The sequence below is a fragment of the Sander vitreus genome, chromosome 5, assembly GCF_031162955.1.
Source record: "Sander vitreus isolate 19-12246 chromosome 5, sanVit1, whole genome shotgun sequence".
Classification (NCBI taxonomy): Eukaryota; Metazoa; Chordata; class Actinopteri; order Perciformes; family Percidae; genus Sander; species Sander vitreus.
In genome coordinates, this window is record NC_135859.1 from 31,994,804 (window position 1) to 32,019,397 (window position 24,594).

A 24,594-nucleotide genomic window follows, 5' to 3' on the forward strand; every position below is an offset into this window, starting at 1 on the left:
ATGTTAACATGTTTGTACTGTCTTACTACTCAAGGAAAAAAGACATAAAAACATCAAGAAATAAAGACAAAGAGCTAGTAGGAAAGCAAGAGGGAGGATGAGTGAAACTGAGAGAGTGAAAGTAAAAGTAATTTAGTATTCATCTCATGTATTTCTGTGTGACAAAATGTTGCCAGTCAAACGTACTGTAGAAGTAGAGCAGCCTGAGAAATGCCATTGTGCTAAAATTGTGCATCTGCTGCCACCTATTGGACTACAGTACATGATGAATGCTAATTAAAGGATAATACCACAGCGTTTTAGAAAAGTGTTGCCACTGTTGATTTAGACTCTGCAGTCTAAATGTCTCAGACTTTCGTTTTAGTTTGAGTTAAATGACTATAGTTATGGTTGTAGGTATTGTAGATTTTCTGCAGTGTGAAAAGGTGTTTAAAGGTGATTCGCAATGTTTACAGCAATAGTTAAAGCACATTAAATGCCAACTATGGTAATTTAAAGTCAGACAAATGAACGTAAAAAACACAGCACTCAAACATAGATAAAAAAAAACACATTTATAACAGATTTTTCGTCCCACCCAGAGTAATTCCACTATCAGTTCTGACCAGTGGTTTCAGAACACCCCACATGTCTTGTTGTAGTAAGAACTCCTCTCGTGTCTAAAGGCGGACTGGTTCTGTTTCACTGTGTGGATGGTGATGGTGGTTGGTGTGTGTCGAGGCGTGGCCCAGTGTGGTGCACAGTTGGACGATTGTGGAGAAATGACCGAACCACTTCCTTAACCTGCCACAGCCAACACAGAAGAACAGCTGTAGTTCAGCACAACTGCAACACTGCCGTACACTTCGAACTTCCTAAATATCCGCTTTGTAGTTGTAGTCGAACTATCAACTTTCCATCAGTTTCTGTTATCAATTTGCTTTTAAAATATGTTTTTGCTAAATGCACAGCAGATGGAAAGGTAATGACCAGGGGCTCGTTTCACAGAAGCAGTTTTCAAGTCTTACAGGGCTCTCACGAGACTTTGTTTTGATCAGTGAAATGTGTCAAAACAAAGGCATAAGATGCAACTTATCTGCATAAAAATGTCTGAAAAATAACTAGACTTGTGTTATATATTTTTTTGTTGTGTGCTTTCATTATCCAAAATGCTTCCAACAATGTTCAAACCCAGAAAAATGGGTCTTTTTATTCAAGCTAATGCTCCGTTACATTTGGTCGCCTATCGTTGGCGTCATATCCCCTTTGTGCATGTGTCAGCGTTGTGGTTGTCTGCCAGAAGCTGTCATAAATTGACTTTTTTCCCAGTTTAAAGCAACATTTTTGTGGTCGTTTGTAACTATATACTTTGACCAGCTCAAGGATTATGAAGGTCTTTTGTTATTGTTTTAATTGAGAGAGCCCTAGCAGCAGAACATTAAATATTTTGTGTTTAAAAGGAGAGAAGGTGATCCCATGTTGTAACTTGGTCAAACGGGACCTTGTGTTGTACAAAATGTAGCTTGTGTACTGGGGACTTCAATAATGATATTATTCCTGGATTGCTGGGTTGCTTTGTATGTTTTCACATAGATTTTGAAAATGTTGTCAATGACCTCTGTTTAGGAAGATTTTCTGTTTTAGATATACAAGTCATTGATCAGTTGTTCTAAAGGATATCAGTTTTGTAACTAAATAGACTTTTAAAATTCACTGGACATGAACAATTGTAACCCTACTTATGATTTTCCCGTCAGTACCTGCAGAAGGCTCTTCACGGTCAATTGCATCTCCGGTTGGTTGACACACAACTTCAGCTCCTTTCCTGCGACAGGGGGGTCTACTGATGGGCCTGCTGTGTTCTCACTGGTCAGAGTCATCTTTAGGAGCTTCTCACTCAATCTAAAAACACATTACAGCACTTGACTAAGTACGCTGCTGGTGATATGCAGTCCCAATTTGGAAAAAAAAAAGGAACAGTTGTATCCTTACACACTGACAATGTGTCATTTCAGTCAAAAGCATTAAATGTATTCACGTCTGTCAGTGCATAGAGGTTGTTTAAGAGAAATCAGAGTTTGAACTCTTGGTGTACCACTGCTCGACTGGAGGCACTCACTGTGGCCTTGCAGGAATGTGGACCTACAGGTTTAAGATCATTCCTATTTACTGTAACTGCTTGACTGCAAACTGCATCAGCATCATCAACTTCCTGAGATGTAAAGTGTATTTGCTGCTGTAACACTATCTATCACTGTGATGTGGAAGTGGATTAATAAGGGTGTAGCTGATGATGCGGCACCAGCAGCAAACTGGTTGCACTCGGAAACTCCCAGGTACAGAAGACATACAAGTTATTTATAAGATGTTTAGATGCAGTGCATATGTCCTAACGTCTGTCAGCTGTTCCACAGTCAGTGTAAATCAAGTGTGTCCCAGACGTAGTGTGTCCCAGACGTAGTGAATTGTTTTTGTCTTGCTGACCTTTGTTGATCGGCGGACGAGCTGCAGGCCTGGATGGTGTCCATCAGCTGAACTCTGATTGCTTGTCCTGTTGGACTGGACAAAACATCAGACACGCTGCATCCAGGGAACAGATTCATGAGCACAGGAGGCACCTACACAAAGAAACACACAGACACACACACACACACACACACACACACACACACTCAGACAATGGACTACTTTTCAGTTCCACAAGCTTTGGAAATATTAATAAAAAAAGAAGGAGGATCATTAGTAAAAAAAAATAAAAAATGTCTGGAGCAGATTGATCCATATGTAAAAATGTAAAGAGAAGTTCTGAAAATAAACCACAAAATCTAAGTTATACTCATACACTGTTTCTCATTATGTGAATGCATTTCATAAGAGAATAACATAGCTTACATCTAAGGCTTTAAATATCCACAATATTTAGAAGAAAACCACTATAAATACAGTAATGCTGTGATAACTACCACAGCAGCATCTCGATATTGGTGCTTTATATTTACTGACGGACTTAAAGGTCCCATGGCATGACATTTTCACTTTATGAGGTTTTTTTAACATTAATACGCATCCCCCCAGCCTGCCTATGGTCCCCCAGTGGCTAGAAATGGTGATAGGTGTAAACCGAGCCCTGGGTATCCTGCTCTGCCTTTGAGAAAATGAAAGCTAAGATGGGCTGATCTGGAATCTGCCCCTTATGATGTCATAAGGAGGAAGGTTACCTCCCCTTTCTCTGCTTTGCCCGCCCAGAGAATTTGGCCCACCCATGAGAGAGAGAGGCATCATGGCTTTCAAACGAGCAAAGTGGCAGTTGGTCAAGGCCACACCCCCACCCTCCACCTTGCCCCCCCCTCTCTCCTCCTCAATAGCTACAGACACAGAATGGCACATACTAAGGAAAGCTCATTGTGGGACTGGCTCTAGTGGCTGTAATTCTGCACCAAGGCTGAATTTCAGGAAAGAGACTTCAGATACAGTATTAGGGGACCACTAAGGTCTTTATAAAAGAGACTTCAGATACAGTATTAGGGGACCACTAAGGCCTAGATAAAAGAGACTTCAGATACAGTATTAGGGGACCACTAAGGCCTAGATAAAAGAGACTTCAGATACAGTATTAGGGGACCACTAAGGTCTATATAAAAGAGACTTCAGATACAGTATTAGGGGACCACTAAGGTCTATATAAAAGAGACTTCAGATACAGTATTAGGAGACCACTAAGGTCTATATAAAAGAGACTTCAGATACAGTATTAGGGGACCACTAAGGTCTATATAAAAGAGACTTCAGATAAAGTATTAGGGGACCACTAAGGCCTATATAAAAGAGACTTCAGATACAGTATTAGGGGACCACTAAGGTCTATATAAAAGAGACTTCAGATACAGTATTAGGGGACCACTAAGGTCTATATAAAAGAGACTTCAGATACAGTATTAGGAGACCACTAAGGTATATATAAAAGAGACTTCAGATACAGTATTAGGGGACCACTAAAGCCTATATAAAAGAGACTTCAGATACAGTATTAGGGGACCACTAAGGTATATATAAAAGCATCCAAAGAGCACCATGTCATGGGACCTTTAAAATGACATGGGAAAAGTTCAAATTGAATTAACGTCATTAAATTAAATGTTATACAACGCTTGAGTAGACCAAATCCTCTCAAGAGAAAAATGTCAGTGTCTAATGTCAGCAGACCTGGAGGTTGAGATGAAGCACTGACCTCCTCGTTGCCGGGATCCAGGATCAGCATGCAGATGAAGTCCCGTCTGGCTCCGTCCAAGTTCAGGAGCTTCCGAAAGGCCATCGATCTGTTCTCATAGTACTGACTGGCTGTGGAGTTGTACTGGATGGCCAGAGAAAACATATCAGCTGCTTCCTGGAAACACCTGTGGGTGCAAAAATATAGCGTATGAACAAGATTAGATGATGGTTCTCTCCAGGTTTCTCTGTGTAAATGTGTAATTGTGGTTCTGACCCGTCCTGGAAGCAGAAAGAGCCCAACGAGTTGTGAAGGACAGCGAGGCGGAGCCGGACAGCAGGGTCATCAGGCTGCATCATCTCCTCAGCCTGCTGGTAGTCAGCCAGAGCATAACACCACTCACCCTGCTTAAAGAAACAGTCTGACACACACACACACACACACACACACACGCGTATATTAACATTTAGTTGACACAGTTCTGTAATGTCATCCATCAGGAGACCATCAGGTTAGATTTGAATCATTTAATTAATATTTTAATACAATAACCAGAACAGCTGCTTCTGATGACCAACATCTTTTCTAGGGAAAATAATCGTCAACACTAAATTCATTATTCAGTTAAAAAAATGTTAAAACAATGAAAAATGTCCATCGCAATTTCCCAGAGCCCAGCAGCAGATTCACACAGTTGCTCTATTAATATTTGGCTTATTTCTGGCCTAAGCGAAACATTCTCCAAGGACTGAAGTGTCAATATACACAAAATGATGTGCGTTTGTGTGCACAGTAAACAAAAAAATGTCCACACAAACACACTCACAGACCAAGTAGCCTCACCTCCTCGGTTCAGGTACAGGCCCGCCTGGCCCTTCTCCTCCTCGATGGCCTTGTTGAGAAGCAGAGTGGCCTCAGCGTAAAGGCCTCTGTTGAAGCACTGGACAGCAAAATCATTGTAGGTGAGAATCAACTGAAACTGCACCTCCTCTTCCACAGAGCCGTGCTCATCCTTCTTGTCTTTGGCCTCCGCCTGACCTCTGACCTCCTCCTCCTCCTCCTCCTCCGCACTCAGCTCCACAGCCTGGACCAGATCCTCGATGGCTGCTGTGTAGTCTTTCAGCTGTCGGTACAGAATCCCTCTAATGGATAATTGGAGTGAATGACACAGGTTTGACTTTAATTTAATTAAAATAAATGTAATCAAATAAAACAGAATCAAATTTAGCTTCACGATTGAATTCAAATGAATTTTAAAAAACTGAATTGTTCTGACCTTATACCAAAGTTATTGGTGAGTTAATATAGCAACATTAACTGATTCTTGTAGTTAGTTAATAACTAAGAATACCAATCATCTGCTGGTTCTGGATTCAAAAATGGAACATTTGAAGCCTTTCTCTGTCTCATATTGTAGAATGAATATTCTACAATTAGGGTTTGTTTGGCTTCTGTTCACACTAAATAAGCATAAAATATAAATAATGTATAATATAATGTATAGTAAAAATGTAGCTCTGGAAACTTGTAATAAGTGTGTAACTGTTTTACATTTTATATACTAGATAATGAACTGATTATCTAGAAAACTAATCAATACATTCATTAGTGATGAAAAATGTCACATACAGTATAACTAGATAGAAAAATAGAAAGATAGCTTGTATTGTTATTCACCTGTACATATACAGTACATATAAATACTGCTTTAACTAAAAACAAAAGTTTAAAAAATAAATAAAAAGAATAAATACAAATGCCAAATAGTGTTAGTTTAACATTAAAATATGACACTAAAAAAAAGGAGTTTGACAGCAGCATAAATATTAATATTGCACATATCGAATGGAAGCACAAAAACAAAAACAAAAATAGATAAACATTTCCTCTCCACATCTGCATGTTTATTTATTCAGGTTCTCTGGTTTCCTCCCACAGTGTAGAAACATGCAGGTTATCACTAATATGACAACGTGTATGTTTTGTTGACTTTACAATACAGCACCTTTGTAAATAAAAGATGTCTGAGTGTTTTATATTGGCAGGACTCACCTGAACAGGTAGAGTCGTGCGTCCTGCGGGCAGTTCTCCAGAGCGATATTGATCATGCAGAAGGCTTCAGGCAGCTTGCCGGCCAGAGCTCTGTCCACGGCCGCTTGTCGGGCCTGTTCACTGGCCTTCTGCAGCTGCAGCAGCATGGCTCCGGCAGCCGGACACGTCGGGTTCAACACCAATGCCGACTTCACGTCTTGATAACATTGTGACGTCTGGACAGGAGAGAAAATCACTGGGACGTAATCCACAGACAACTGACTGTGTGTTTACAGTAGGTGCAGTATATATCTACAAAAAAACATATTATAGTATGAGTGCTCCTTAACAAAGTCTGTCCAAACAAATTCTCTGTCATTTAGATACTTTACACTGAATAATTATTATTATGTCAGCAGGATATCTTTATTCACTGCTCTAACATGATTTAAAATTATCTTCTGTTGATTCACCCTAGAAATGTCTGAAAAAGCTTTGTTTTTTTTTGCTTCAACTTCACAGACAACTTCTGTTGTCTGTGGCCTTGCAGGAATGTGGACCTACAGGTTTAAGATCATTCCTATTTACTGTAACTGCTTGACTGCAAACTGCATCAGCATCATCAACTGCCTGAGATGTAAAGTGTATTTGCTGCTGGTTTTGAGGTATTTGAAGTGTAAGAGGTCCCTGCAGCTGTAACCTGGTTGAGCAGTTTGTGCAGTCGGGCTCGGAGGATGTAATGATCAGAGCTGGGACCATCGGACAGCATCCAGCTGTTCACCAGCTTCAGAGAGTCAGTGTGGTGACCTGCAGCAGTCAGACAGGCCAGGCTGGGACACAAGGCACCAAATACATATAATAATGAACAATGTGCATACAATTGAAACCAAACCGTAGATTGAAAATATCACATCTGAAGTCTTGAGTACTTGTGATTAATGACTGGTCCCTCTGCACCCGGTCAATAATATTGTCAAATATGAGTTATAGTGCTTAAATTTAGATCGACATACAGTATATCTGATGTTATATCCCCACAGACTGTAAAAAGCAGGATCTTTTTTGCAATATACCCCATGAGGAATTCTAAGTAACAGGGTTCATACGCATTTTAACCAATACTTTTCCATGACTTTTCGGCAAATTTCCATGAATATGTATTCCTGAAAATGTCAGTCGACATTATACAATAAGAATAAAAATCAGTGTTAAAACTTACCCTCAGAGGTTTAACAATAAAATGAATGACAATTGATGTGGTTCATAGTGGGAGTCGTAATATCGCGCCCCGAATAGAACGCTGAGGTTAGGATGACGTGAAATACATTTATTAATCACATATTATTATTATGCTATGTAAAAAAAAAAAAATTCCGTGACTTTTCCAAAACTTTCTGGGTCTTTTTATGTTTCCAAAACCTTTCCAGGCCTGGAATTTGCATTTTTTAAATTCCATAACTTTTCCAGGTTTTTTCAAAACGTATGAACCCTGAAGTAATAACAGCAAACTGTCGGCGCATCCACATGACACGAGCCTTCCGTGATCACGCACCACCCCCACCCCTCCTCCACGCAGTTGCTAGTAGCCGGGGGGGACACAGAGGATTAAAAAAACATGATGGACTCCTCAGAAGAGGTCATTATCTTTGCTTGATTTTCTGCGCGCGAAAGTCGCCGGACTTTTCTGAATCCGGAATTTTCTAAACATAGACATACTGAAAAATACAGAGAGAGTTTTGTGGAGCTGATAGTCTTAATTAGCTTTGTATTAACTCAATGGCATGAATGTAACGTATGTTTATTGCTGTAATATAAAAAAAGAAGTTGCGCACTAAAGCTTTAAGCACAAACGCACAACTTTCATCTAGATCTTAGCGCGCAGTTGGCTGACCTTCTGGCCTCGTAGGCCCTGCAGCCAGGCTTCACTTCAGCAGCTTTGCTGAAGGCCTCCAGAGCGTCGAGGAAAAGGCCTCTGTCAAACAAACACTGGCCCTGAGGACGACAGGAAACAGAGAGATCACCTTTAAATTATTTTATGTTTAGGCATTTATCTGAGATTTTTATAAAGGCTGTTTCATAATCAGCTCGACTGCAGAATAAACCTGAATTCCAGTGTGAATCATATATTAAGAATATGAAAGACAGAGAAACACTGGATAACAAATACAAGTCCAGGGGGAGAGCGCAGTTTATTCAAAAACCAAACAACTAAAAAAATGACATTTTTATTTTACTTATTCTTTTACTTTACTTGTATTAAGTATTATTAAGGCACCGCATAAATAATCAGAAGTGAGTCCAAAACTATCTGTGTTTGTTAACCCCAAAACTGCTCTGAATTCTCATTAAAGCTGGGAGAGGCAGTTTAAGAAACAAAAGAAACAAGAGCAAAAGAAATGGCAGAATTGTAAAATGCAGCCCTCCTCCTGCAGCTCTCCTCTCTCTGTCCTCAGCCACTCCTTTCATAGAGTAACCTGTACACGTACTAGTCATTCATTTCAAATCATTCCCATCCTGATTGTGTTCCCGATGCCATTATATAGCAGCAATTTAATGAGAATTACCATTGTTTTCTTTGTAAAGCCCTCTGTCATGACATACTGTGATTCAAGACAAACACTGAAGTGTACGTGTAATAGTAGCAATAATTTCCAGCCAGAACAGATGAGTGTTGTGGAGACCTGGAGGTAGTAGACGAAGGCCAGGCGGTCGCTGAAGGCTCGAGGCTCCAGGATGCAGGCCCGTTTATAACAGGCTGCTGATGACTGGAAGTCACAGAGTTGCAGGTAGGCCTCCGCCTGGCTCACATACAGCTGAGTCTGAAAAACACAACAGCAGAGGTTATCAGACAGAGAAAAAATACATGTGTCTGAAACATAGGAACCTACTGAAAGTGTATCAAAACATCTCACACCAGCGGACAGAATCAAAATACCAAGATAGTAAACACACTGAAACCCCCAGTTGGGAAGTGTGTCACAGGTAATGTGATTTTTGCTTATGTATTATACAGTCATGTGAAAACATTAGGACACCCATGCTAAAGTTGACTAAAAAGCCATCTTTTGCAAATTGATCTTAATGCCTTAATTAAAAAAAATGAGGAAAAATCCAATCTTTAAGGACACCAATTTTCTTTGTGAATGAATAATGTATCATAAATAAATAAATGTTTTTCCTTAAAATACAGGGGGCATAAGTAAGTACACCCCTATGTGAAATTCCCATAGAGGCAGGCAGATTTGTATTTTTAAAGGCCAGTTATTTCATGGTTCCAGGATACTATGCATCCTGATAAAGTTCCCTTGGCCTTTGGAATTAAAATAGCCCCCCCCCCCCATCATCACATACCCTTCACCATACCTAGAGACTGGCATGGGGTACTTTCCATAAAATCATCTCTCAATGCAAATCAAACCAGCTATTAGGCTAACTGAAATCAAACCATGCCAATCTCTAGGTATGGTGAAGGGTATGTGATGATGTGGGGGGGGCTATTTTAATTCCAAAGGCCAAGGGAACTTTATCAGGATGTATAGTATCCTGGATCCATGAAATAACTGGCCTTTAAAAATAATAATCTGCCTGCCTCTATGGGAATTTAACATAGGGGTGTACTTACTAATGCCCCCTGTATTTTAAGGAAGAACATTTATTTATTTACGATACATTATTCATTCATAAACAAAATTGGTGTTCTTAAAGGTTGGATTTTTCCTCTTTTTTTTTAATTAAGGCATTAAGATCAATTTCCAAAAGATGATTTTTTTATTCCTCTTTTTAGTCAACTTTAGCATGGGTGTCCTAATTTTTTCACATGACTGTATATATATATATATATATATATATATATAAAGTATACAAGTGTTTGGGTAATTTAATTATCTTTATAATCAGGGTTATTTATTCCAGTAGTTTAGAAACAAATAAAAATGTCACAACATGCAATACATTTAAACATGGGTAGCTTTGTGTCCTTGTTAGTCCAGCACCTGTTCTGGCTGCAGTGTGATGGCTTTGGAGAAGCAGATCACAGCCTTCTCATACTGGGACTTTCCCATTGCCTCTTTTCCATTTTGGTAACTGCAAAGAAAAACATCATATCTGTTATTTAACCCTAAAAAGGAAAAGAACTGGATTTCATGTTCCAACTTTGCACATATTTTCTGAAAAGGTCCCTCACATTTGGCTGTCCAATATTTGTAACACAGATATGAACTTTACTTTTCTCGTAGAAAACACCATTTCAGTAAATCCTAAAGCATAATACTGCAGTATGAATTCACAACCCATAGCTTTAAATGAGGCTAGAACCCTTTCATTCACTCCTCAAAATGTATCTTTGTTTCCTTTAAGTCATGTTTCTCACTGCTCTGCAGCCTTTCTCTGGATGATGAGGCTTCCCTGTAGATCTGGTCTTTGAGGGCGTTTCTCTCCTGGTGCCAGAAAGATTTTACTGGAGCCAAAAAGCTGCTTGAAGGTGCTTTTTCTCCTGGCCTCATCAAGCTTCTCTTCTGACACGGCAGTGGGAAATAAACTCTGCTCTTCTGCCTGCTGGTGGACAACCAATTTCAAAAATGTAATATTAAATACCAAAACATCTCAGCATTTCCTGAGGGATTACCAACCTAAAAAACAAGGAGGAGACTGACTGCCAATCAAAACATGTTCATTTTCTATGAAGAAAACAAACAAACCATTAACGTAGACGCTATCAAACACTACTAAGTGTATTTGTTATAATTTAGTAAAGTGTATATGTATACTTATTTGAAAATATTATGGATTATTTTTGGTATCCATTGTTGTTCATGTTCAGCATCGGTTCCAGTTTAAGAATTGTGCTTAATTCTAGCTAATGTTAATGCATTACACAGGTTGATCACAGTAATAACAATACAATTCAATATCAAATGCCTTTTAAGGACATTTTACATATAGAAATAAATAGGAATCAAATTAATTTTAAATTGAACTCAAAATCGTAGTTACAAATTAGCATTAGCTAAATCTGCATTTAAAAAAAGACAGATTTTAACATTATATCACGATTTAAATAATATTACCATATTCTGTATTTTTGTGCTTGTGTTATATCGTTATTAGTTGGCACTAAATTAACGTTATTGCTTTTTATTTCGTTTAACGTTATCAAACACAGCTAACGTTAGCTAGCTAGCTAGCTAGCTAGATCGAGACTCTAACGCTGCTGTCAGCTAACGTAGTTGCAACTAAAGTAACGTTACTTTGCTATTCTTTTGCAACAAACATTTATTTAACGTTACCGTCGGGTCATGTATCTCCTCTGCGGCGTCCATTGTGTCAACTCGCTGAAATACGCTGTTTCACATTAACGTAAGGTCAGTTCAACGTGCTGTAATTTAAAAATTAAAGTTGCTGCGTGAGTTACTGGTTGCAACCATGGAAACCAACTTCAACAGCCCCCGCGCTCGAGGCTTTTATTTTCTAAAGAAAGAGTTTCAACTTAGAGCTAGAGGTTCCCCTCATGTCACTTCCGGTGCCGTTTTAAGCCAGCTAAGATAGCGTCAACCCGTATAATATTTAGTGTTTAGTGTTGTAGTTTTGATTTGTGACTTCGAAAAGCGCAGTGTTTTTGTTTGTCTGTGCTTAAACCACGCCTCTGTAGTTCCTATACAGTATTAAAAAGCCTGCCAATTAAAATAACATTCCACGACGCTCCCATACTCAACTTGCTCTGTCCTTACAGCTCCATAAAGACTTTTATTTTGAAAACGGGAAATAATAGGCACAAATGATGATCAGCTGACTGAATTGTTGAAAAGGCAAGTTGGCCGCCGGTTGACGAAGCAAAAACCCTCGTTCACAGTCAGCGATAACTGGTCAGATTTAAACAACTGAAATGACCGATGTCTACTTTGCGGCTAGCTATTGTAGTTTCTCTTCTTCAATTCTGTCCTCGTGTGGCTAAACGGTTGCCATAACTAGCCTATTATTGTTGATTTTCTTTAGATAGTTTTACCTGACCTGTGATCCATGTAAAAGGTGAACAAGAAGACACCAGAAAACATTACGGCTGTCAGTATGGACATCCAAAATGAGAGGAGAAGGCTCCTGGATGCGGAGGATGGAGATGATGATCTTACTGGACTCATGTCTGAGCAGGATGCTTATCTCAGGTCAGTTAAAAAATACAAATACACAGTGAAAGCTCAGTGTAGCTGTTTTCGTAGGGCTGGGCGATATTGACCAGATCTTCTATGTATTCATATCTCAATAACGATTTACCACGATATATATGCATATCGGGGATATCTGCTCGCTTATGTGAAATCTTATGTAATCCAGTTGATGTCAATCACATTGAACTGTGTGGTAATGTAAAGTGTGATTATAAAATCAATACTGGTAGGTCCCAGGTAGGCCTATTTCAGATCACATTTTCTGAGAAGTTTGAGTAAACATGCTTCTTTACCCTATCGATTCCATTGAAAGATGATAGATTATATCATATTGAATTATCGCAGCTCTAAGGTTAACACAAAGATGGATTGTTAAAGGACAATTTCAGATGTTTCGCATGTCTCAGCCCATTTACTGCAACGGACACACTTTACATCACTTCATCTAACTATTGGGCAAACAATGCTGGTGTGTTTAAAACATGTGAATGCACTTTGTCATTATTCAAGGTTCCATTAGTTTCCATGTATCAGCATTAATTAACAATAAAAAAATGTGATTGTTTGGCCAATAAATAATGTCCATCATAAGTTCTCAAAACATGTAGCTCCTGTTGGTCACATGAATGCTAAAAGAACAGAGACATAATATAAATGACATTATTTTAATTCGTACAAACTACACAAAATAAACAATTTGCGGATTGCTCCTCTAGGTGTCGGCTTATAGAAAGCCTGCAGTGTTCTACTTTTCAACTGAGACATTTGATATGCAAATGTAGGCTACGTGTGTAAAGCTGCTGATCTGTCCTTTGATGAGTTTTGATACGATGGCCTTTGACCTTTACACTCTGCTCTGTTCCTCTTTCTCTCCACAGTAAAGTGAAGAACAGGAACTTGTACCTGGCGACGTTTGCATCTGTTCTGGGTCCCATGAGCTTCGGCTTCGTGTTGGGGTACAGCTCTCCCGCCATCCCCGAACTTACCAGCATCACTACTGACCCTTGGCTGCGGCTGGACGCTAACCAGGCCTCCTGGTTCGGGGTATGATGATGATTCATTATCACAAGCCTCAGAGCAGAACAGCTTTTAAATTGTTTTTTAAAGTGTTTTTTTTTTTTTTTTTTAACTTATCAGCAGTTTTTGTCACCACATGTTCAAACACGTCTCGTCGGATTCACTTGAGTTCAAAAGCTGGTTACAGTTTAAAGAAACACAGAAAAAGACTCGTATAGTAACAGACGTTTAGTTACTTCTATATATGAAAGGTAGATGATTATGACCAGAACATTTAAAAGTCAATATACATGTTAAAACACCAAATTGTGTTTGCATCTGAGATTTTGAAGTGAAACACTGGAAGTCATTGAAAAAAATTTAAGTTTTTAAATGCAATGTCACAATTTATTTATTTATTTATTTTTTACTACTTTTTTGGGTAGGGCTAGTGGTGTAGTCTACGAGATTCGCAGGTTTACACAGTATACCCACTAAGAAAGCTTCAGGATTTCCATATACCCACTTAAAAATGCCCAATGACACGCAACAACATACTTTCCATTATATTTTTGATATATTTTTAATTGTCATCTATGTTTTTCTTCTTTGTATAGGCTAAATAAAGGTATTTCCACCATAAATTGGTGCATAAAAGTGTATCCGAATACAGGAAATGAAGTCTCAAAACTTCCCTGGGGGAGGACACCCAGACCCCCCCACTATGATATGCCCAATATATATTTTTTTATATATATATATATATATATATATATATATATGTATATGTGTATATGTGTGTATATATATATATATATATATACACAGTACATTTTACCCACTACAATACATTAGACTACACCACTGGGTAGGGCCTAATGTCAGATGCACCTAATGTTGGTGACTGACAGTTGAATCGTCAGTACGAAAGAGGAACAACTGTGTTAGAAAATATCTAGTCACGCTTTGCCAGGCCATCCACACAAGGAGCGGAGGAGGGTCTGGCTAGTCCACACAGCTTTCTGGGATGGGAGAAAAATGTTCTCTGCTTTATTGGCATTTAAACCAGTCACAATCGTCATGGGCGGTGCTAAGCTCTGCACGGAGCCGCTGTAAAATACTCAGATTGGACAGATAGTCTAGCTAGCTGTCTGGATTTACCCTGCAGAGATCTGAGGAGCAGTTAACCATAGTCCTCAGACCGCAGTTTAAAATTCCACGACAAAGAAAGCGCAAGGAAATGGACATCGGCGAAAAAAGACCTCCTGAGATTTCCTGCGGCACCGGAGCAATCCTGGAAGTGGAACGTCAAGGATATAGACTAGAAAATATCTGGTTCTTTGACTAAAAAGTCTGTGAACATAAAAACTGAAGGAGAGAAGTCAAGTACGACTCCCAAGGTGCATTTGAGTAAGAAACATCCAATCAGTGAACTTCAGTTTTAATTTAGTTTTTTTTCTTTTTGGTCATTGCTTTTTGGTTGGTTATTGTTGTTTAATGGGTATTTTTGTGTGAACATGCTATAAATTGATACTATAGATAAATATGACGGAAAAGTTTAGGCAGAAAAGCTAGTCAGTAAAAAAGTGCAGATTTTAACAACATTTTCTAGTTATTAGTTCTACATAACTTGGAGTATTAAAAATAGAATACTTCATAACTTGGAGTATTCAAAATTGGTGAAAATACAGGGTAAATACAATTCTAGAAGTTATTCCCTGACGCTCTGCGTTGTTTGTTTCTCAGTCCATAGTGACGTTGGGAGCGGCGGCCGGTGGCCTGCTGGGCGGCTGGATGGTGGGGAAGATCGGCAGGAAGCTCAGTCTGATGTTCTGCTCGCTGCCATTCGTCTTCGGTTTCACCATCATCATCGCAGCACAGAACGTGTGGATGCTTTACGTCGGCAGAGTGCTCACCGGCCTTGCCAGTGGGGTCACGTCATTGGTCGTCCCGGTACTAGCCTAACGCCCTTTTTTCAGTTTGGTTCTATTAGTCACGTTCCTGCCTTAACAACTGTTTGTCCCCATGTTGTCATGACATGGCTTTTCTTCTCTTTTTTCTTCTTCCTGCTTTCCGTTGTTCATACTGTGATCTCCTGCCCTGTTGCCGACAGCCTCTCTACAAGTACACACGTTAAAGTAATCACATTCCCTCAATAGTACATTTGTGGTATTTTCACATGAATGCTGGCATATCTTTAAGTGTTTTCAAGCTTCCATATTTATGAAAGTCTGAGCAATAGCTGTCTTTCTCTATTTCCTATCACTAGTGCAGTGGCTGTTGAAAAAGTTGGAAGGAGTCGATTGCTTTTCCTCCAGGGTTGCTGCTTGCAGCTTTCTCGAAAGCTACTCATCCAAAAAACTTCACACTGGACACTGCGCTCCTTAGGTCTTGAGCAATAGGCTACACCTGCCATGACATAGTTGCATCCCCTAGCAATGCTAGAGTATACACGTCATTTGCTAGCACAGCTAGCTATTTGGGACCAGGCTATTTCCAGGAACACAACAAAAGCGTTCATTCCAAAAGTTACATCGCTGTTGCTTAAAATGTTTGAGTTTGCCAAAATGTATCACCTCCGGTCTCTTTTTCTTTATCTGTTCTTCAATGTACTTTAGCGAGCAGCAGAGAGCTAGCTTTACCCAGCATGCTGTTCGGCGGTGTAACAGTAAATAAGGGTCCCCTCTTAATACACTACACAGTTTGTACATAACGCACTACTTATAAATATGTCCCATAGATCTCAAGAGCTCATACAGACAGAGACTGTAAATTGAATAGTTTTGGGTGGTTTAGACTGGAAGGACAAAATAATTTTGCATTTGTCTCTATTTTTCTGGTTTTATACACCGGACGATTAATCAATTAATTTGGTAAAGTGATTAGCTTTTTAATCCATAATAATAAAAACGGCATTAGTTGCAGAATTAGATTAATAATGAATAGTAATAGGCTTATCGTTTTGGCACTGCTGATTATCCCAGGTTTCCGAGCTCATTAATTTTGTATGTTTGTATGGATTTTAGCCTCTGAGAGTTGGCTGATTTCTGACAGTAACTCTGGCGTGTTCATCCTGTGTAATTGTCTTTGTCTCTCTTCGTACAGCTGTATATCTCTGAAATGGCACACGAGCGGGTACGTGGGTTGTTAGGCTCCTGTGTGCAACTCATGGTGGTGCTAGGCATCATGGGAGTGTATCTCGCAGGTATGTAATCTCAGCTTTATGCGTTTACGGCATCCTTAAATCTCATTTTGTAAAGTCTGACTCCAAGTTATTGAAATTTGCTGAATGTTGAACTGAACATAAGAAAGAAGTCTAACAAGGTTACTTAAGGTAACAAAGCAGTTTATGAGCTGTAAATCATTGAGGGGTTTCCATGATACAACTTTACAACAGCCACCATTATGACAGTAGCTACATAATACAGAGCTACAAATCTGCGCTCTTATTTAAAAATGTGTAATATCTTTGCTCTCTGGTGATTATGTGTATTTATTTTCTTTGTCAAACACCCTGTGACAACATGGTTTAGTTTAAAGTGTTTTTATCTGAGGTTGCTGTGCCGTTTTAAACCTCTGGATCAAAGGTTGTGAAAAAGAGATGACCAAAACGTGGCCATCATGTGATGTGAACATCCTCAGATATGATCAGAGTCCTGCGCTGCCTCTTCCACAGCCTGTATGAAAATAGCTGCTTCTCGCTAATCGTGTTAGCTGCATACCGTTCACATTTACCCAATAGAAGCTGGTGTGTCACGTGACGCACGCGGGTTGTCTCCTATAGAGGACAAATGTTAAGTATGTCATTTGGGTTAAATTGCCCTTACAATGTATAACAAACATAGTATTTAGTTGATGTCATGTGAAGGAATCATTGTCTGATAGTTTGAATGGTACGGAGAAAAAAAATGGTACAGGAAAAAGAAAAAGAAGGTGAACAGCACAAAAGAACACTGTTGATCATTGTAGAAAATCCAGCGAAACAATCAGATTTGCAGAGGAATGTATTTTTAGATGCAGCAGATGAAGATGTCGTGAGGAAACCTGGACTTGACAAGGCTCCTCTTGTGTCCTGCAGCCTTCAGTCTGACCCGCACAGTGCAGGACCTGGCATGTTTGGAACAAAACTGGGGGAAAAACCCAAATTATCTTTGGGCCAACCATTTAAAAATGGGGACAAGATGACAAAGGCAGTTGATGTCATTGTGTGGTTTGATACAAAAGTCTCCTTTAATTTTCAATAGGAGTTATCTTTCTATTGGAAGGTCCCTTAATTCCTAAGGGGGCTTGGGGCCCCTCAGCATCCTCTCTGATTTCCTCATATGAACTCCAAACAGTGTCCGCAGAATCAGGTCATTGTCCGGAGCTTTCCTTTCACACAACAGGAGATTGTCCGTGTCAGATGCGTTCTGACTTCCTGGATTGAAATCTCTTTTGGTTTAGGCGAGGGGTGGCATCTGGGTAGAGCGTGGAGGAGGTAGGACATGACTCTGTTTACACCGCGATCACGGACCCGGTTCTTAATTTGGTCATTACCAAACCGACTTTCTTGCCGTTCCTTGAATTTGATCTGACAATAACAGCGTTGGCCCTTACCGACCGAAGTTCCCGAATCGCATCGTCTCTCCAGTTGGCAACTATTTTTGTTTTGTTATTTCTTTACCAAAAATGTTGAATACAGTTTGGTTCCAGCTTCTCATTCTGAGCTATGTGAACTCATCCTGCAGGTCTCTACCTGGACTGGCGCTGGCTCGCGATCTGCTGCTCCATCCCGCCAACGCTGCTGATGGTCTGCATGTGCTTCATGCCAGAGACGCCGCGGTTCCTGCTGTCACACGGAAAGAGGCGGGAAGCTGAGGAGGCGCTACGCTTCCTGCGAGGGCCGGATGCCCCCGTCGAATGGGAGTGCGCCCGCATCGAGGAGGCTTGTGATGAGCAGGTGAGGCCGTGGTTGGTTGGCTTGGCTGCGATGCGGTGGACTGTGTGATTTTCTGACCACAACAGCACCTTCCCCCTCAATGCTAATGCCACCACTGTTGGACATGTTGAAACCAATACCCAGACTGTTCAGGTCAAAGGTTTAAACAGTCTAGTCTGCAGTCCCAGACAATGAAGTGTCTCACTGATTGTATCTTTAGTCAGTGTTGACTGTTGTGTGGCCTGGTGACAGTGGCCTGATGACAGTGGCCTTTCTGTTTCCTCTCAGGGCTCTAGTTTCCAGATGTCCGACCTGAAGGACCCTGGGGTCTACAAGCCTCTGGTGATCGGCGTCGTGCTGATGATCTTCCAGCAGATGACGGGGATCAATGCCATCATGTTCTACGCTGAGACCATATTTGAACAGGCACATTTTAAGGTGAGTAGGCTTAAAATTGTGATGTATTCTGGGGAAATTACAGACAATTACAGATGTGTTCTTCAACTACTGCCCAATATTCTCTAGTGCTCTTGCACTTATAGGTGACAACATGGATTTATTACTAGGTGCTAAGCAAAGAGTATACAATGACTGAAATCATAATTTCCTTTTCTTCACAAAAAAGCCCCACATTGGTCTTTGACTGAAAGTCTGCTATTCTCTAGTCAGAACTTGAAAAGCTGTTGTAGGATGCACTGAAAATATATACGTTTCTGATTATAAGTAAAAACCACAAAAGCATCAATTGAAACAATGAAGTACCTGTTCTGAGCAATCCCTTTCTATGCAAACAAAAAAGGGACCACATTTCAGCTAGAAATCCCACGACGAATTGCTATTTTATCTACTTACAAATCCGAGAGCTATTGCTCTTTTTGTGTCAGTATCTTGTTGAAAGCATCAATGTGAATGTCTTGTTTTTCAGGAGAGTGACCTGGCTTCAGTGATCGTGGGTGTGATTCAGGTTGTCTTTACAGGAGTGGCAGCGCTGATTATGGACAAAGCTGGAAGAAAGGTCCTTCTCATCATCTCAGGTATTTTCAACCAAGATTAATTTATTAAACACAGATTTATTTACGTTTTGTTGGCAGCAGTTTTAAAGCACTGATAATGAACTGCAACGTCCCTTTTGTTTCATATAATTTCCTGTTTCTCTCTACTCTCGTTTACTGCCATCTCTCTACTATCAACTCTCTAATGAACGGTAGATGCTAGATTGGACCTAATGGACGTGTCGAAGTCCACACAGACATACTGCGTGTGTAAACACTTGGGCTTTAACACGATTCAACAGACGGTTGTTTGGCCTTCTCGTATGGCCTGTTGCAGCCAGGGATTGACTGTAACAGTCTATAGCGGCATAATATAGTATAGCGGCACTTTCTACCGTGAAAAATCACCAATAAAGGTTTCATAAAGTTTGCATATGTTGTTCATTTCTCCCCAATTTTGGATCCCATTCCTGCTGCACCATGTCCGGTTGTGTAGTTTTTGGTTTAGAAGCTAAAATATACTCCGTCACAGTCATACCCTGGCTGCAATGACAGACCGTACCAGCATCGCGTTGTAGCAGGGTTCAAATAACTGTTAAAGGCAAAGTGTTGTTGCCTGCGCAGTATGCCGTGTGGATGTGGATAGATCAATTGGGTGTGATCTAGCATCTACCCCTAATAAATACATCCAAAAATGTATTTAAATCACTTTTTTGTTTTAAATTGGATTGGTGTTGGGTTTTGGAATGAAAATCATTTCAGCTCTGCTCTATTTTTAGCACCAGACAAGACCGCGAGGTCATGACAGATTTTTGTTTGTATTCCCAATAATAATCAAGGTGTTGCCATGGCGATCAGCACCACAGCATTCGGGGTTTACTTCTACTTGATGGACATCCAGAGCAAGGCTGGCGAAGAACCCCACGCTGACCTGGCCTGGTTGGCCCTGGCCAGCATGGCCGTCTTCATCACAGGTGAGATCCTGGGTTACAGACAGGTGTCTGACATGAATAATCCAGTTATTAAAGCTCGCTTATCAGCAGCAGGGAATATTTTTCATATTTAAATGCTCAGGTAGAGTCAAAATTATTAATTCATTTCCCCTTTATTTATGTCTAATTCCTCTTCTTTGTAGCATCCTTTCATCCTTTTTGTGAAATGTCTTGTGTTATATGTGACATGTTTTGTCTCTCAAGACTATGTTAAGAGGACAAAAAGCTAATGTTGTGTAGCAGTCGGGGACAGTGAACTAATAGGTGGGGGGGGGAGTAGCTCCCATTTTTAATGACGGCGACTGGAGGGAATACTTCAGTTAGCTGCTGATACAGGATGAAAAACTGTCATTTGAACAGTAACTAAAGCTATCGCACAAATGTAGTGAAGTAAAAAGTACAATATTTACCTCTGAGATGTAGGAGAGTAGAACTACAGTATAAAGTAGCATAAAATGGAAATACTCAAGTAAAGTACAAATACCTCCAATGTGTACTTAAGTACTTTACTTGAGTACATGTAAATGTACTTACATTCCACCACTGGTGATTTTCCAGAACATATGGATTAGTGTGTGTGTTCCCCACAGCCTGCACCACATTAATAATGGTTGCTGTGTCCAGGTTTTGCTCTGGGATGGGGTCCGATCCCCTGGCTTATTATGTCGGAGATTTTCCCGTCCAAAGTTAGGGGGGTTGCTAGTGCTGTGTGCGTCCTCACCAACTGGAGCATGGCATTCATCGTCACCAAGACCTTCCAAGAAATGATGGTGAGTGCTCAACAGGCCACTATTTAAATGGTATTTCACCTGTTAACTTGTTTTATCAGCTCAACATAATGTCGAAACGTTTTCTGATAATCCTGATAGTATTATTTTGTGTTCACAGGACAAGGTGAGAAACTTTACATACATGTCATCACTGACTTTCTGTATTTTTGGATGCCCTGGGGTAGTATTTGTTTGGATCTGTCAGTGTTATTTCAATTCGTATGGGATTACTTTTGTGCATTTTTAATTCCATGCAACACTTCTCAAGTATCAAACAAAAATCACTACCTCAAGCAAAAAAATTGTCATCTCTAAAGTAAAACTCAGACCTTGCAAACAAAACATTTGTGTAGTCGTAAGCTATTTTTAATATATTTTATTTGTTTGATAAGATGTCCTTTTGTTTACAGTTGAGTTGCTCTCTCCATCACGTTTGCAGTTAAGGCAAACATGATGGAGAGACACAATGGAGAGCAAAAGACTGATCATTGAAAAAGAAGTTAACAAAAGGACATATTATGAAATAGGGGTGCACGATTCAGAAAATGTCACGATTCGATATCGATTTTTAGGCTCACGATTCAAATTCGATTCAAAATCGATTTTCGATTCAAAAATGATTCTCGATTAAAAAAAACCATTCACAGTATGTAAATGTTGTTACTTTTCCCATGTGATTGCAGTAGACACATTATTAAAAAAAAAAAAAAATAAATACATTTTTGGAATTCTATTAATGGATTTTAAATCGGTAGAGCTTGAATCGCGATTGGAATATGAATCGATTTCTTTTTTTTTTTTGCACACCCCTATTATCAAACAAATAAAAGACCAATAGTTTATGACTACACAAATGTTTTGTTTGCACGTTTTAAGTTTTACTTTTGAGATGACAATTGTTTTTACTTGAGTTAGTGATTTTTGTTTGATACTTGAGAAGTTTTGCTTGGAATTAAAGGCACAAAAATAATACCATAAATTTGAAAGTCTACTGCTTTGATAGAAATTAGAGCTGAAACAATTACTCAGTTAATCAAGTAATTGATTGACAGACAACTAGTAATTGTAAGTAAGTACTAAGTAATTTAACAAGAATGTTGTTCTCTGTTTTATATCATTGTAAACTGAATATCTTTGGGTTTTGGACGGGTTGGTCGGACAAATTAAGCAATTTCATTTCAGGCTATGGCTTCTGACTATTTCATAGACTAAATAATTAATAGAGTAATCGAAAACGTAATCAACAAATTATTTGATAAATAATAAATCATCTTTAGTTGCAGCTCCATGCAGTCCTGTTGCTTTTGTATGTGTTTTTGGTATCTACTGTGAAACTATAAAACCTTCCTTCCTCTTTGGCCTTTTCAACATTTTTAAATGCAACCTCTTCCAGATTCTTCTAACCAGCGCTGGAACCTTCTGGCTCTTTGCCTCTATGTGCGTCCTCAACGTCATCTTCACCATGGCCTTCATCCCAGAAACAAAGGGCAAGACACTGGAGCAGATTGAAGCCACTTTCAGAGGGACATCAGGTCCATGAATCTCAGCCCTTGTATCGCTGAACCGACTGGTTCTCAGGACACTCTGTGGGCATTTAAAAAAATCTTTGTTAAGCCTATGAAGCTATAAAGCTGATTGACACTTTCTTATAATAAGTTTCTATGAAAGAAACAGAAAACCCTCCCTTTTTTGTTCAATCTGTTTTATGGAGGTGTTGATTCAACTGTGTGATCATTTTTGATAATTGTAGTTTATGGTGCTGTTGAACTTTATGGCTTAAAATGAGAGGTGTTTCCAATATTTTGCTCATCCCATACACATCAATGAGGTTAGACTAAACTGGCAACTGGGTGCAACCCATTTGTTTCTGTAGGAAGTCTGACCTTTAAAATATAATAGCATATCGTTTTTCGCAGGTCAAATCCTCTGAATTTTAACATATCTAAATGACTCCCAAGGAGTGGATTTAGAACAGGTTTGGTGTCCTATGCTGAATCTAAGTGTTATTGATCGATTGCCTGAGTGTGCTGCTACTTCCAGTAAAACAGCCCTACACTGCCCTCTGCGGGTCTCACTGCTGTAGTTCAGTTTAAAATGTCCTTTACTCAGTTACTACAGCTTGACAGTTGACCAGCTTTGCAGAAAGCTTTTAGGTGCTCTGCCGCACAAAAACGTTTTTACTTGTATTTTTTGAAATATGTTAGGTCCATATGTGTTTGTGTTATGTCGTGCATGTGAAAATGAACTGCTACCTCCTCTGTCAGCTCTAGCCACTGAAAAGAAATAAGCAGAGAAATCAGGCCAATTACAAAAGCTGGTCAGTCAGACGTGGTGTTGCCTGAGCTCATTACTATTCATGAGCTCGACCAGTTGCGCTGGGTAAAGGATGCTGATAGCAAGGCTCTCATTGGCTAGCTGTTAGCCAATCAGAGTCAAGCAGCTTAGCTCGTTGAATATTAATGAGAACTGGCACAAATCTTTCTGCAGGCTTTCTATACCACGCTAGAATGGCTTGAAACAAGGTAACCAAGGCATTTTTTCCACAAAAAAATGTTACAGAGCCCATGGTAGAACTTCAGACATTACCACAAAGTAATGCAATATGTGTGGCAGGGCACCTTTAAAACTGAAAGTAAAAGTTGTATATAGGACCTAACTTGGGGTCTTTCATACTTTCAGGTTTGGATGCTTTACTGTGAAGTTTCAGAGTGAAATTGGTGTTAAGGTATACTCCACCCTAAATCTTTCTTTTGAGTTTTAAAGACTTTTTTCAAAGAGAAAAGAGGCCGTGGTAAGCTTGAATTAATGTCAGGTATAATAGATCCCAACGGTGTTGAGCTTTTACTGTGGAAATAAACTGTCCTACATGTTACTCAAACTACTGCTGCAGCATAATCTACTTTTCTACTGTTCATCCATATTCCAATACAGAATTTGTCTTTACCCTCATGTATCACCATTTTTCAACAGATGTTAGTTTTCTGTTTGGGCAAAAACAAGAAGTACTCTAATAAATAAATACATATTAATACTTGTTTTCCATTTGACAAAAGCTGGTATGATGCTAAAGCAGCATGTAGGGAATACAGAGATTTTTGAAAAAATATTGGTGTTCACTATTTCCTTGCCTTAAAGTAAGAAATAATGCATTGCCTGGTGTCCTTGCTCCTTAAACCTCTGAACAAAGATTTTTGCAGAAACTGTATTGTACTGATGTTTTGGTGGGTGAATGCATCATGAGGTCACAGGAGTCTGCTGTTCACACTGACTGTGCTGACTGTTTATTCAACTGCGTAGAACTGCATCATCAGAGAAATGAAGTAAAAAACTGATTATGTGATGCAAGACTCTTTTTTTTTTTTAAACATTGATCAACAACAGATTGAAAAGTGTAAACTGACAACTGTAAAGAGAGAATATGGGTGTGTTTTTGTAACTTATATTTTCTGTTTATCTTGTAAAGGAAACATTTGAATCATGTAGCCTATTATCTGACGTGCACACACTTAAGATACTGATGATGTTAGAAAAAGTGACTTCTCTGAAGA

The 24,594-nt window shown here is 39.4% G+C and overlaps 2 protein-coding genes across 3 annotated transcripts; one reads left to right on the top strand and one right to left on the bottom strand.

Annotated features, from left to right (window-relative positions):
• Positions 1-537: 537 nt before the first annotated feature.
• Positions 538-11,746, bottom strand: LOC144518668 (tetratricopeptide repeat protein 16-like). Of its 2 annotated transcripts, none has more exons than XM_078251500.1 (13): positions 11,503-11,746; positions 10,587-10,771; positions 10,210-10,300; positions 8,899-9,036; positions 8,109-8,209; positions 6,918-7,047; positions 6,239-6,453; positions 5,030-5,328; positions 4,463-4,607; positions 4,208-4,373; positions 2,464-2,597; positions 1,740-1,881; positions 538-783 (listed from the first exon to the last, which is right to left on the bottom strand). In XM_078251500.1, exons 1-13 carry the CDS (start codon positions 11,533-11,535, stop codon positions 682-684), a joined length of 1,881 nt encoding a protein of 626 aa, XP_078107626.1. In that variant the 5' UTR covers positions 11,536-11,746; the 3' UTR covers positions 538-681. The 2 variants fall into 2 exon arrangements, with proteins under 2 accessions (XP_078107626.1, XP_078107627.1); XM_078251501.1 differs by having other exon boundaries at positions 10,587-10,768; positions 11,503-11,744.
• A 250-nt stretch (positions 11,747-11,996) lies between these two features.
• slc2a8 (solute carrier family 2 member 8) lies at positions 11,997-24,386 on the top strand. The gene is made up of 10 exons (XM_078251502.1): positions 11,997-12,375; positions 13,257-13,422; positions 15,121-15,327; positions 16,480-16,579; positions 18,102-18,313; positions 18,581-18,730; positions 19,218-19,326; positions 20,124-20,258; positions 20,901-21,046; positions 22,440-24,386. The coding sequence occupies exons 1-10, from the start codon at positions 12,281-12,283 to the stop codon at positions 22,584-22,586; spliced, it is 1,467 nt and encodes a 488-aa protein (XP_078107628.1). The 5' UTR covers positions 11,997-12,280; the 3' UTR covers positions 22,587-24,386.
• Positions 24,387-24,594: the final 208 nt, after the last annotated feature.

Bases quoted from the DNA above. Each gene is read 5' to 3' on its own strand.
- LOC144518668 (XM_078251500.1), bottom strand. From the start codon at position 11,535: ATGGACGCCGCAGAGGAGATACATGACCCGACG. The intron at 5,329-6,238 runs GTGAGTCCTGCC...ATTATCCATTAG, and splicing joins GCACGACTCTACCTGTTCAG to AGGGATTCTGTACCGACAGC. The intron at 1,882-2,463 runs GTCAGCAAGACA...ATGTGTTTTTAG, and splicing joins TCGTCCGCCGATCAACAAAG to ATTGAGTGAGAAGCTCCTAA.
- slc2a8 (XM_078251502.1), top strand. From the start codon at position 12,281: ATGGACATCCAAAATGAGAGGAGAAGGCTCCTGGATGCGGAGGATGGA. The intron at 12,376-13,256 runs GTCAGTTAAAAA...TTCTCTCCACAG, and splicing joins GAGCAGGATGCTTATCTCAG to TAAAGTGAAGAACAGGAACT. The intron at 18,314-18,580 runs GTGAGGCCGTGG...GTTTCCTCTCAG, and splicing joins AGGAGGCTTGTGATGAGCAG to GGCTCTAGTTTCCAGATGTC.